General features: G+C 40.3%; 2 protein-coding genes across 8 annotated transcripts in view; both read right to left on the bottom strand.

The window, feature by feature from the left end:
• Positions 1–377: 377 nt before the first annotated feature.
• Positions 378–3,177, bottom strand: LOC135256702 (transmembrane protein 212-like). 3 transcript variants are annotated; one of them, XM_064338730.1, is made up of 4 exons: positions 2,515–3,177; positions 1,768–1,827; positions 858–1,181; positions 378–580 (listed from the first exon to the last, which is right to left on the bottom strand). In XM_064338730.1, exons 1-4 carry the CDS (start codon positions 2,671–2,673, stop codon positions 572–574), a joined length of 552 nt encoding a protein of 183 aa, XP_064194800.1. In that variant the 5' UTR covers positions 2,674–3,177; the 3' UTR covers positions 378–571. The 3 variants fall into 3 exon arrangements, with proteins under 3 accessions (XP_064194800.1, XP_064194802.1, XP_064194801.1); XM_064338732.1 differs by having other exon boundaries at positions 1,740–1,827; positions 2,515–2,602; XM_064338731.1 differs by lacking the exon at positions 1,768–1,827.
• A 100-nt stretch (positions 3,178–3,277) lies between these two features.
• The window catches only part of ppp2r3a (protein phosphatase 2, regulatory subunit B'', alpha), a 78,018-nt gene continuing 68,423 nt past the window's right edge, over positions 3,278–12,872 (bottom strand). For all 5 annotated transcript variants that reach the window (XM_064338724.1, XM_064338726.1, XM_064338725.1 and 2 more), the window contains 11 exons: positions 12,284–12,387; positions 12,070–12,172; positions 10,843–10,917; positions 9,319–9,405; positions 9,071–9,227; positions 8,558–8,606; positions 8,102–8,191; positions 7,810–7,985; positions 6,927–7,045; positions 6,524–6,630; positions 3,278–6,111 (listed from right to left, as the gene is read on the bottom strand). In XM_064338724.1, coding sequence (XP_064194794.1) covers positions 6,015–6,111; positions 6,524–6,630; positions 6,927–7,045; positions 7,810–7,985; positions 8,102–8,191; positions 8,558–8,606; positions 9,071–9,227; positions 9,319–9,405; positions 10,843–10,917; positions 12,070–12,172; positions 12,284–12,387 — 1,164 coding nt within the window. In that variant the 3' untranslated portion in view covers positions 3,278–6,014. The remainder of the gene's footprint in view (positions 6,112–6,523; positions 6,631–6,926; positions 7,046–7,809; positions 7,986–8,101; positions 8,192–8,557; positions 8,607–9,070; positions 9,228–9,318; positions 9,406–10,842; positions 10,918–12,069; positions 12,173–12,283; positions 12,388–12,872) is intronic.

The raw sequence follows: 12,872 nt of genomic DNA, 5'->3' as shown, positions 1-12,872 counted from the left end.
CCAGTCAGTGACTATTGACTATTAGGCAGAAGAGAAAGCCAGTAGTCACCTTGAGGGCCAGATCTGTGATGTAAATGTTTCAGAGTGTTTTCAATTGCTCCCGTTGAAACAATTCTAGTGGGGCTGTGCGAGATAAGATGCTTTAAGCTGCACTTAATATTCCAGTTTTCTAATTATCAATCATTTCCCATGTAAAATCCAACTTACTAAATGCAGTGGCTGGATAAATGAAGCTTTTTTTGTTTTGAGATTATTCTGTGAGCTTTGATACGTTAGGCTACCTTTATGAAGCTTTTATATGAAGGAAATAAAAAAAATGCTAATTCTGTTACAAAAATGGCTGGACTGCAGAACTGAAAGATGTGCAACAGATGGGCCTCTGTTTAGACCAAGTTTATTTTCAGATTTTTAAATACCATCCAAGATCATCCATACAGTATCCCAGTGATTATTTTCTCCAAATGTCAGCTATTTCTTGCATCAGAAATTCCCCTCCATGAATATGGGCAGTCCAGCCCCAATGAGGAGATCTTTCCCTAGCAGACTGATAGCAATGGCCCGCAATGGGAGGCTAGGTTTTCTGTGAAAACATAAAGAGAATTATATCAATCATGAAATCAGAATATTCTCAAATTGACTACAGAACCACTGTCTATTCTCAATGGCAATCCATAGTAGATTTATCATTTTCCAAACATAAAGAACATATGCACAATGCTTATATTGAATAACAGTGGATTAGTTACTACTGAATTAGAGGAAGGGGGAAGAAAGTATAACTAGGACCACAATCAAAAGCGCGCACACACACACACACACACACACACGGCACAATGCTGAAGTCATACAGCCCTTACATTAACATGCCCTGAGTGGAGCAGCCTGAGGGTCAGCATAATGACAATGGTGAGGGAGAGGATGAAGATAGCAGTGCTGCAGAGCAGATCTGCTGCCTGTAGGCCAACGTGGTACCACTCATAGTGCAGCGGGTCCAGGCACAGGCCTGGGAACCTCAGGTACGGGAAGGGGAACTCCACCGCATGGCCCAGGTATTCGGTCCCCACGGCACCAAAGAACGAGTAGTAGCAGCGAGGCCCGATCATTATGGATGCCACGGCAACCGCAAAATGCATGGGGCAGGTCACGGTACACAGGATGGAAAACATGTAGCACAGTTCCCACTGAAACACACACAACAGAGACAGAATCGCAGAATCTCATGGCCGGGACCTGTGATCACCAGGCCAAGCCTTAATGCCTTTACCCTTCTGATGCAACAACAGCAATAGTCCCCACCCCACCCACCCCCGCACCCCCCAAAGAATGCTGTGCACTTCATATTCATACTCAGCACACACAGTGACTGTATGTCGATCATCCTTGAAGGTCACTTGTACTATACTATACAGCTTGCTAATACAGTTTGATTTCTGTGAGAGGAACAGAACTATGCTCATGAGTGCTTATTGGGCTTGTGTGTGGCCAACAAAGTAACCATCAACCTGCAAGTGGGGGGGGGGGGTTGTCTACTGAAATGCAGTTTTGTACAGAGAAATTATAACTTCATAAGCTGTTAATAAGACATTCCTGACTTGCTAGGATACCATTACTAATTTATAAAGCATTTATAAGAAATTGTGATGCTTTAGAATGGAAAATGTCAGCACTTAATAAGGCATTCATAAAGCATCATAAGTGAGAAATTGGTTTTGGAAAATGAAATGGTTATATGTACGTACATGTATGGCCATGCTTATCAGTGTTTACCATTGACTTTTTCTTTTGTTCTCTATTTGCCACCAGTAGACATGTTCCAGCAATGACTGCCTGGAAAAAAGAGTAGAATTAAGGCTGGTTTATTTTTATTTGAATACTAGACAGCAAGTAACACGTTCAAATACAGTAATAGATTACATTCCCTCAATATATTTTTATGATTTTTTCCATATAACACATGGGATATTCGTTAATGTTATTGCATAATTCAGAAAGTACACTCGTTTACATAACAGGTACTGCATTATATACCGAATTCATTTTATTTTATATGAGGCAAACATTAAGGGTTGTTACTAAATCCTGTAAACCTGGAACACTGGATCTAATTTATGACATCTGACGCAACTATGGTTATTATATCAGAATTGTGTTTTGAAAGTGCACATGTTCTGATTAAAAAAGTAAGGGTTCTTCATAACATTTTATTAATATATTATTCTAATTGTTATTTAATTGATCTGCCTTCGACAATCAGTACCCCTGGACTATATCATCTGTTTAGTGTTATTGATACTCCATCATATTTTAAAAAGCAAAAGTGGTAGGGAAGCGAAATTAACTTGAATGAAAAACATAATTTACCGTCACAAACAAACATGATTTGTACAGAGGATTTACAGAACACGAACAGATTCGTTAAATCGCATTCCTTGAGCACAACTAGAGCCGAAGCCACTGTAGGTCAGCAGCAGGACAGCACTTCGCACCTGGTCATTTAATTCATTCAATACCCACCAGCAATCCTGTCCAAACTGGAGCGGCAATTTTGGTGCTCCATCCTACATACCACGGCTTGTAGCTGACCACGGGAAAGAAAGCAAAGATTCCCGACATCAAACTAATAGTGCCGAAAGCCAACTGACTTCGCCCAACGCAGCGGAATAAGCCCACCATTGTAGCCAAATTCCTCCACTTTAAGTAAAAATATATAGCGGTTCCGTGTGTGACCGCGAGTTTCGCGGCCTCCGGGTTCCTCGGAAACAGTCGTCAGCACACACTCTGTAGTCGCCGTGTACACACAAGAACTTCATGATAAGATCTATGGACTGCCTCTTCGCTGTTTGCTGGCATATAGGTGTGGGAGGCTAAAAACAAAGACGCTTTTACCCCGCTCTGCAAGAGCTATAAACTGTCAATTAAACAGACTCAGCCTGGTCAAGCAGAGAAAGGTCCGCCTTGTGTAGCCTACCAGGCCCGCGACTGACCCTCATCTACCAATTTACCTTGCAATTGCGTAATTCTTCAAATGTGCTTTAATTTAGTCGTTATTTCCGGTCGATAACTTTCAGCACAGCTTCGCGTTACGCTACCTGCGTGGAAAATACTTTTCATTTTTAGATGTAGGAGGCAATGTATCCTGAAATTTCAGGCTGTCCTGATACCTTTTTTTTTTTTTACAACGAAGGCCTTCTATTAAGCCGGTACCGCTTCGCACTAAATCACAGCCCGGTGAGTTAAATAAATAGGCTAAAACATTATTTAAAGTGACAAGGTAGACTATAGCTTTAAAATGTCTTTATTTTCGAATTTCAAAGAAAAAAAGCCATGCGAAACACAAGCACAGTATAGTTAGGATATGTCCTGGTGGGAAAACCCTCAACTCCTTATCATCTGCAATAAAAGAAAAAAAGAAGAAAAGAAAAAGACATAGGCCTACATGAATTAGAAATAGGCTACACTTGGGAGAATTCAAAGGGACATGAGTGAAACGAAAGGTTCCCGGTTTCAGCAGTCAGTTCATCTTATTCACAGCTGCCTTTTCTGTAGACCTGGAGTTGCATAGAACTAGAATATTAGTGGTACAAATCACATATTTTAAAACGTAAATATCAAGTTTTGATTGAGGCTTTTTTTTTTTGTTGTAAAATATCTCCTCGATACGTTATCATCATTACAGCAGTTTTATTGCTTCGAAAGTTACCTCAGCTAAACAACAAGTGCTACTTCAACATCAAACATCCTCGTAAAACGTCCAGTTGATTGTCTTCGTACAGTGAATTCAGATAGAACCCAGTAAAATTCCACCCTTTAAGCTTGATGTACATATAACACTGGCAGTAATAGAATAATTATAATTTAAAAATCCTCTGCCACTCAGTGGCAGAGAAGTTCACTTGGGAAATAAAATACATAGAGATTTACAGTGGCTTTTTAGAAAAAATCTTGATAGGAAAATTAAAAACGTTTGTACTAGCTAAAGCAACGTGCATATAGGCATGTTACAACGTCCTTGCAATAGCCTATATCTTACACTAATTACAAAAACGTGTGAACAGTAATAAGTGGGGTTGGACTGGACGGGAAACAGTTTCACTGACACCTGATGTTAGATTAAAAGTTGTTCACGGGAGATGAAGTGGTGTGAGAAAGCAGAGGCCACCAGTTGGTCGCTGGTTACCGAGAAAACACACCACACACACACACACACAAAAAGACCGTGGAGTGTTGAATCTAAAGGGAGTGCGCACCCAAGAACTACAGAGCGTGCTCAGAGATCTATCCTCTCTATGTCACAGTGTGAGCGCGCATCGCGGAATTAAGGCAGTGATAAAATACAGACACATTTATTTATGATTTGTATGTATATAATCTGACGTGTGATTCGCTGTGACAGGCTACTCCTGAGGCAGGGGCCACATTATTGACAGAAGACGGAGTACAGGTACCGTGAATAATATTATCAAACTGAGGTGTCCACCAGCAATGCGCACTACATTCTGTAAACTAAACACAGTGCAATACTCTGGTTTGACAGTATCTACCAGGCTTAATTATCAGCAAGTCAGAGCGGAGGGTTTTGCAACATACAGGGAAATAAATAGTACCTTAAAACAATGATGATCTATTTACGTCTTATTTACATGTGAGCTTTCAGGATGTACCTGTACAACAAACTATAAAAATTACTTGGCTTCATTCGGACCTTGACTATGACTATGCATAGAAAAAAATATTTGAAAATTGTTGCCGTCTTCCTCTTAACCACACGTTTTTGTTGGCAACGTCTGATGATAATTATAACATCTTCATTTCCGCTACACGTGTAGCTATGTTTTACAGATCCATTTTCTAAAAAAATTTTTTTTAAAAGTGATCTTCAAATATTTCACTCTTCAAGCCACATAAGTTAACCACAAAAAGTTAACACTGATTTTAAATCAGGATTTGTTTTCCATATTGGCTAATCTTTTGACAACCGATATACAGCTATAATAGCCTATATAGGCTGTTTTTTGCCAGATATAATCAAATATATTAAGATAACTGATTTTAAAAAATCACTGAAACAAAGACTGAAATGGTGTCTGGAACTGTGTGTAATGAAAGTTTCGCAATTTCTATAAAAATATCTGCTTTGCTAAACTGTAACATATGAGTTTTGTGTACATAATACAGGCAATTCATTAAACTGACTACACTTTTCAGACTTGTGAAAAATTATTCCTCTTCTGAGATACACATACTGTGCCTTGGCCAGCTTCACCACGATACCACATATGACCACAGGGTGGCAGAAAAGAACAAGTTATTTGTGACATTGAATTGAAACCATTTTGATGCAGCGAGAGCATTCATGTGTTCACATTTCACACCCCGTGTCCCATGCGTATATAATAACAAACAAAACAAAACCCACTTTACAGTAGAGATCATACCATAATGACCTGGATGAGGTTGAAACTGATTACCATCAAAAACTAATGTACTAGGACAGAGTTGAAATGTCTTGAAACACCATTGTTAAAAAAAAAAAAAAACTTCAAAAACAACAAAACATAAATATTGTACAGAATCTGGGAACATAAAAAAAAACTTCACAATCACAGCTGGGAGATGCAGATATTTCTCAGGCATAATGCAGCTTTCAATCCAGAAGATCCACAGCTGTTAAACAGGTAATAATTTAACCCCCGATTACAAAAAATGAAGAAGAAAAAAAAAAAGAAATCTGCCGGCAGTTTATGATGAATGGAAAGAGAAAAAAACAGATAAAGAAAAAAAACTGATACTAACAGATGCTCTAAATCTACATGTTAAGACATATTACACAACACAAAAAAAGCCTTTTGGTTTAGAAGCCGTTCTATTGCACACACAGTCTTTTCAAAGTGTAGAAAAAAGCGTAATTCCCTTCGAAAGAGTAATGGAGTCATAGCTTAAAAGGTGATGTTTTTTTTCCCTTTTTGTAATCACAAGGACCATAGGCAGTGGCTTATGGGTAGGATGCGGGCGTATCACGCCGACAAGTCTGATATGACCAGTTTGTCCATCTTATTTCCAATTTCTGATGGGACAGTGAGCTCATCAGATTCATAGTCATCCTCAAAGGACCTAGAAACACGAACGGGGAGAAATAAAAAATCTCAGTCACCACTGACTAATGTATTTCTATAAATATCATGTTGCGAATAATCAAGGTAAATCCTCCAAAGGCCCAGCAATTAATTTTTGTCCATTGTAGGGGACACAAGTCTCTGGGCTTCATTTCAATAAACAATATTTTAGAAACTATTGACACTGCAAAATGTTTTAGTCATCCAAGACACATTATGTAAAAAAAAAATAAAATAAAAAATATTCAAAAACAAAATTCACATAATTTTGCATATTTAGCTTATGTAATGGCCCTAACATTTTCATGGTTGCAATGCTGGAAAAGCCCCAGTAAGATCTTGGAACCACGGAAACTGTCCCTCCACGAGAGAATCATGCATGACGGTTTGGCAGAGACACGCCTCCTCACCCCTCCTGCAGCTGCTCATTGGCTGTCTCTTCTGCCACCAGAATCTCATACTCCTCCGCTGCGTACTTGTCCCAGTCGGAGGGCTCCGGACACTCGCTGTCCAAATCCTGTCAGACAGAGAATTCCAAATATTTCAAGGCTCTATGAAGTGAGTATCCTGTGGCTAAGGATTTGTCCTTTATCTGATGCCCAATACAGGCTGCAACACAGAGGCTAATTCATGGAAGCACGTCCAGTATGGTAGATCATGAATCGTGCAGATATTTAACACAACATGTTTCATAATTATTGACTGATGGTAACAATATTACCAAGGATGTACAAACCAGGCGTTTATTCTATCTGACAGCGTGAAACATGTATTTCGTGTAATATAATAAAGCAAAGCAAAATAGGCCGATACCTTTTGCACTGCAAAGGGATCTCTCTGCTCATGGTCCAGGTACTTCTCCAGGTTAAAGAACGTGTCATAGAATATGTGAGCCATCCTGCACCGTTTCAGGTCATGAAGGGTTATTTTCCCTGTGGGGAGAGGCATGGTCCGAACATGGTCAGAACACAATCAGAAAATGATCACCTCTTTTTCTTAACCTGACAAATACACACAAAAAGCGTCATACCTAATGCTTCTCCTAGTAGATAGATACAAAAGATTTGTTCAAGCAAAACTAGAAAATGTCCTGTAAACAAGGGGTTCCAATTGTCATGACCTTAATGACTTGAAGCAATATGGAATGACAACCCATGTTACGTCAAGAATATTGGCACAGCTAGGGGTTGCTGGCTAAAAATAACCGCTAGCCATGTTGACATTCATGACAAAATATAAGTTTGAGTTCCATAGGACTTTCATAAAATGGATCCATCCCTATAGATTCACATGATTTACTGGCTACTGGCTATTCTCTAGAAGAAATGAGCACAGCTATTATTCAATACTGTAATACTATACAATCCTATAATAGTTATTATTCTAGATACCGATATTAGGTTTTGAAGTATTTGAAAATGAATCTGAGGGCCAAAAAGCTTTTGGACAAATGTGTAAGCCAAGCAGCCTTTGCAAGAAAATGTAAATGCTATGTCCAGCCAAGTTTCCTGTGTTTTCATTTCATACAGTTTTGTCTTAGGTGTTTAAAAAATTCCACAGCTCAAAGCGGAATAAAGTGTCTGCAAAAAGCAGGCCTTGCCACATATTCCTCTCGGGAGGAGAGAGAGAAAGGGAGAGAAAGGGAGAGAAAGGGATGGGCGTTGGACTACAATCCGCCCAGCTGCCATTGCCTCACCTTGGCACTCAGGCTTGACCAGGTCCAGCATCTGGCACAGCAGATCGTGGAAGGGCAGCGGTTCGATTCCCATGCCCTCCATGCGCTCACACTGCTCCTCGTAGAAGTACTCCAGCTCAAACATGGACAGGACCCCGTCCCCATCCAGGTCCATGCATCGAAACCAGTACTCCACACTTATGAGAGGGAGAGACAAACAGCGAGTGAGAAACACTGATGGTGGTAGTATGTGAGTGTGTATGAATGTTACGGATGCTGATGGTGGTAGCGTGTAGGTATATGTGAGTAGCACCTTGTGAGGTTCTTCTTATCCTCTTCTGAGATGAGGAACCAAACAAAGTCTGCGTAGCTCATCCTTCCCTCCTTCTGCACTGAGTTTCCTCTGAGCACCAGGAGGGAGAGAGAGGGATAGTGTGAAAGACCAGAGAGATACCACAACCCTCAAATCTCCATGACGATAGCCCTTTACACATGACTCACGTTCAACTTATAGCCTATGTTAACAAACACAAGCAAACGGATAATACTTAGAATTTCATAGATATATTATGAGCTATTTCGCTGTACAATCACATCATAAAGTTATGTTTAAAAATTTCCCATCTAATGAAGGGTTCTCATTGTATGGTGGGGAAGTATCTTCTAAACAGAAAGCAGTGTCAGTAATAAATGCTTTGGAGCAAGGTCAGTTTCTGTTCTCCATATCTTTCAACATAGTAAGAAAGCCACCATGGATATTATATCTCACCTGGTGACTGCTCCAGAAAACAGACGCTCTATTATCCTGTTGGATGAGGCTGGAAAAGAGGGGAAAATACATCACAAAAAACGTCATGACAGCTTCCCTGCATGTCCAGGTCCTCAAAAAGCTAGTTTTTGTGTCGGGGTAGTATCAGTGGGCAGAACTGCAGTATCATGGGTAGGGAACTGGGCTTTTAACCCAAAGGCTTTAGGTTCAGTATCCAGGCAGAGCACTCCTGTTGCACCTTTCAGCAAGGTACTTAACCTGAAGTGTTTCAGTACATATCCATATATACAAATGGATACTGTCTTTAAAAAAAGTTCAAGCTGATCAGTATAAGAATGTTAGTGCTCAACAGCATTATCACAGCATTCATGTTTCATGGTTTAAGAGCCATAAAAAACATCAACATAGAATGTGACCTATTCTGCTTTAATATAGCTGTGATTTGAAGAAATGTCATTTATTCAAGGGTATGCGTAAAGAAAATCTGAACTTCCGCAAACCAGCGCTACTTACCGTGGTCATTATATCTCGCCAGGTCCTTATGATCAATGAAGAGGTCATGATCAGTGTCCAGCTCCCAGAACTTACAGTAAATGACATAGAAGTGTTCATAGGAGAAGTAGTCTGTGATCTGATTAATATCGTCCTCTTCCTCCAGCAGGGCTAAGGTCTGGCGGGTACAGAGAAACACTTTATTACTTTACTATTTCATGTTCATGTTCAACATACTGTACGCATGTACAGGAAGTGGGCGGTCTCACCTGCAGGAAGTTGCTCTTCCGCAGCTCAGTCATGGTGATCCGCCCTGTCCAGGAGCGGTTGACTGTGTAGAATATCCTCTGAATCACCTGTCAGACGGGAAAAGGTTATGGTAGGTTCCTGAAGAGTCATGCCAGTCATGGGAGATGCACCATGGGAATCTTCCCTCCATACACAGTGGTAGCATTGCTGCCCCTGTTTGATAAGGCCATGCCAGGCATACGCACTGTCATCAGGGTGTTACACAGCCTGGGGACGTAGAGTGGATGAGGACTGCCTCTTCCTGGTATGCCCACAATCCCCAGCTATCAGCAAGGCATCAGCTTCTAACAATAGGCCCGTGACATTTTCATAATTTAAAAAGCCACCTGATGTCACCGATGTTATATCACCTGCCGTGTTTAATGTCACATGCCACATTAGTCTGGAAAACTGCTTTGGGTACCAACTAACCAACCAAACAGCCAAAAAACAATTAAATAAATAAATAAATAATTAGCATAATAATATAATAAAATAATAGAAGAAGAAGAAAATAATAATAATAGTAATAACAATAATAATAATAAGACATAAAAATGACAATGAAAATATTAATAATTACAATGAAGCAGATTTATAGATGCATGTATTATTATGCATGTATTTTATATATTTATATTGATGTATTTTATATATTTTATAAGGTAATAATTGTCTGTCCCTCAGCGGTATTTTGAGTGAGTGGTGTTAAACTGTGGCTGAAATTAAATAAGATGAGGTAGACTGCGGTGGCAGTAGGCCTTGGGACCAGATGTCAGACGTGGTCTGAATAAAGCTACTCTTCCTGGTAGTCCGTAAACCCGCCCAAGGGCCCAGTAAGAGAGGTGCCACGGCTAAAGGAAGTGGCTAAATATGGGCGCTTACGGGGATGGCTATCCTTGTGTGCCGCTAGCGTCATTCTTTCCATGATATCTGCGATGCTGATATCCCCAGCAGGAGGCCCACAGGCTAGGCCCACAGGCTATCAGGTGCTCAGTTTTCTAGTAAGCTTTCCTAGTAAGCTAGTAAGCTTTTCTGCTAGCTTTACTTTGACCGCACTTTGATCATTTTTTATTTTGTGTACATTTTAAATAATTAAATTGACCAGACTATGACCTCACAATATTGAAAGAGAAAAAGAGAGGCGAAACAGCTAATTAAAGTTTCAATACGTCACCTGAAAAAATAAGGAGAAAGAGACATGGGGATTCAGCTTTGATACAGTTTTTCGATACTCACAAAAGAAAGAATATAGAGCCAATATAGAAACACAAGTCAAAATGTGTTCTGAGACACCAGTACAATCCTATATAAGTCACCTGTGTAAGACTGTGTAAAAATTATTGGGGAAAAACATTGTATGCTAATCTTGATGTTCTTTCCTCTTTTACGATTGCAATGAACACTGTTTTGACCTCCTTGACTAGACATCAAGTGACCTACATCAAGTGAGCGCGGTGCTCCCTACCCGCCACCGCAGCTTGGCGAAGAGGTGCGCCGCTTACCGTGGTAATGTACCGGGAATGGAATTCAGGGGCGTCCTTCAAAAACGTCAGCCCTGGATGAGTGTCCACGATGTCCTGAAATGACAGACAAACGACAGGGCGGGTGACGCTCGTAACACTACCCATCACAAAATATATTCAGTAAGAAAACTAACAGCTCCAGTGGTTTGTAGGGCGACTGACCATTCTTCTATGAATGACTCACTATTCTTCTCCACTCTTTTGTGCACTTTTTTAAACTTTCATTTTCAGCCTGGGGCCAGTGCTGCCATGTGTTTCTACCACCCATGAACGCAGACAGCTGATTTCGCTAATTAGTTCTACCTCCTGCCTGCACTAATTACCAGATCCAGGTGACTGGAACAAAATACTGGGGAGGACTTTTCTTTTCTGAACCTGGATTTTCCACCTCTGCTCATTAAGGTGGCAGGGAATAATTTTATAGTTTTTGCCCAAATAGTGTCCAGTGGGTTTCCTCTTTTTCAATTACCCCTGGAAAATGTCAAGTGCTGTTCGACAACCCAAGTGAAAATGGTGATGTAAAAAATATAGACTAACATTTAGACTATGAACAATCAAGTGATGCAGAGATAGTCATATTTGATATAACATTGACGGAAACAAGCAGGGTCATCTTTTCTTTGTATTTCATAAAACAGATTTGATGATTTGGGAGACACTTCTAAGAAAACAGCCGGATTAAAAATTGATTTAGTACAGCATGTGGAATTGTACAAAAAGTCCAGGCTCCAGATGTTTTAATAATCTCAGGACGCTTGTGATGTTCTGAATTTAAGAGCCGGGTATATGCATAACAGAAGTCGGTAAAGCCGGTGTCTTTGAAATGGGTCCTGCTGGCTTATTCCAATTCATATTTCAAGCACACTACCAAAAGTTTAACTTAGAATGACAATGAAGCCACGTACCCCTTAAAAACACCTTTGGCATGACAAATAGTGAAAGAGGAACTTAACAGTTACAATGTAACATGTTTTCATATAATTTAACATTTTAGCTAAATACAATTACAAATGAATGAACTGTTGCTTCAAATCTAAGAGATATTTAGATAGACAATGAGTGATGAAGACAGACTGATGTTTGAACTTTTTTCATTCAAAAATTGGAGAACCGATCTTTGTCATAAATTGGCTTATAAATGGAATGTAAAATGAGAGTGTTCAGACGTACATGCCAAGCATTCTCCAGTCAGTGTTTTTTTTATACCTGTAACAGTGGGATGAAGTCCTCCTGCTCCAGGTAGTCGCAGCCTGGCTTTGCTAGCAAGTAAACAAACTTGGAAGCGTCATCGTAGCAGCTGTGTAACAACCTGCAACAGGAAGTAGACAGGATCCGTTCAGTAAACCCTCTCCCCTTGTGACTGTAACAGAAAAACCAGCGTTCAGTTGCTGGTCTGCAGTGATGAGCGAGGGCTCCTTACTTCCTCCACATCGCAATAAACGAGTGAACGGAGACGAATCCCGTTCTCTCCCCCCCAGCGCTGTTGAACAATGGGGCCTTCCAGTAGAGTGGGCAGCCACATGCCTGCGGAGGGGAGAGACAGAGAGCTCACAGCAAAGCGCTTCAGCCTGCCCTGTGTCCAGATCCTAGCACCGAAGGCTTGCAGCTACTGCTACCACAGATGTTTTATTGCAACCAGATGGTCAGCTCCTGAGTTCTCTCCTATTTCAACCCTCTGGGAGATTACGGTTGGGCAAACCTTCTGTTTCTATGCAAGTAATTATTATTAGTATTATTATTATTATTATTACTATTAATAATATAATATTTTTGGTTTTGTAGCTCAACACAACATTATGAGTTCAGTGGTCACTGAAACTTGAAAACATTGTGTGGGTAACAAAAAAGTTATCCTGGATCCAGACCCTGAATCTCTGTCATGCCCACTATAGAGAAATGCTGTTGGGGGATTCAGGGTCTGGATTTGCCCCCATTCTAGCCAATTTCTGTTGGTCAAAACTGGGCCGGCCAATCGCCACATTTGTCGGTGGGGCTAATGTTGGTGACAT

The sequence above is a fragment of the Anguilla rostrata genome, chromosome 6 (assembly GCF_018555375.3).
Source record: "Anguilla rostrata isolate EN2019 chromosome 6, ASM1855537v3, whole genome shotgun sequence".
NCBI classification, from domain to species: Eukaryota; Metazoa; Chordata; class Actinopteri; order Anguilliformes; family Anguillidae; genus Anguilla; species Anguilla rostrata.
Note: the sequence above shows the minus strand (reverse complement) of the source record. Positions and strands in the feature narration are given on the sequence as shown.

What these genes read in the sequence shown, in the direction of transcription:
- LOC135256702 (XM_064338730.1), bottom strand. Translation starts at nt 2,673, where the DNA reads ATGGTGGGCTTATTCCGCTGCGTTGGGCGAAGTCAGTTGGCTTTCGGC. An exon ending in CAGTTTGGACAGGATTGCTG is followed by an intron (nt 1,828 to 2,514) that starts GTGGGTATTGAA and finishes TCTTTTTTCCAG; the next exon opens with GCAGTCATTGCTGGAACATG. An exon ending in AACAAAAGAAAAAGTCAATG is followed by an intron (nt 1,182 to 1,767) that starts GTAAACACTGAT and finishes TGTGTGTTTCAG; the next exon opens with TGGGAACTGTGCTACATGTT.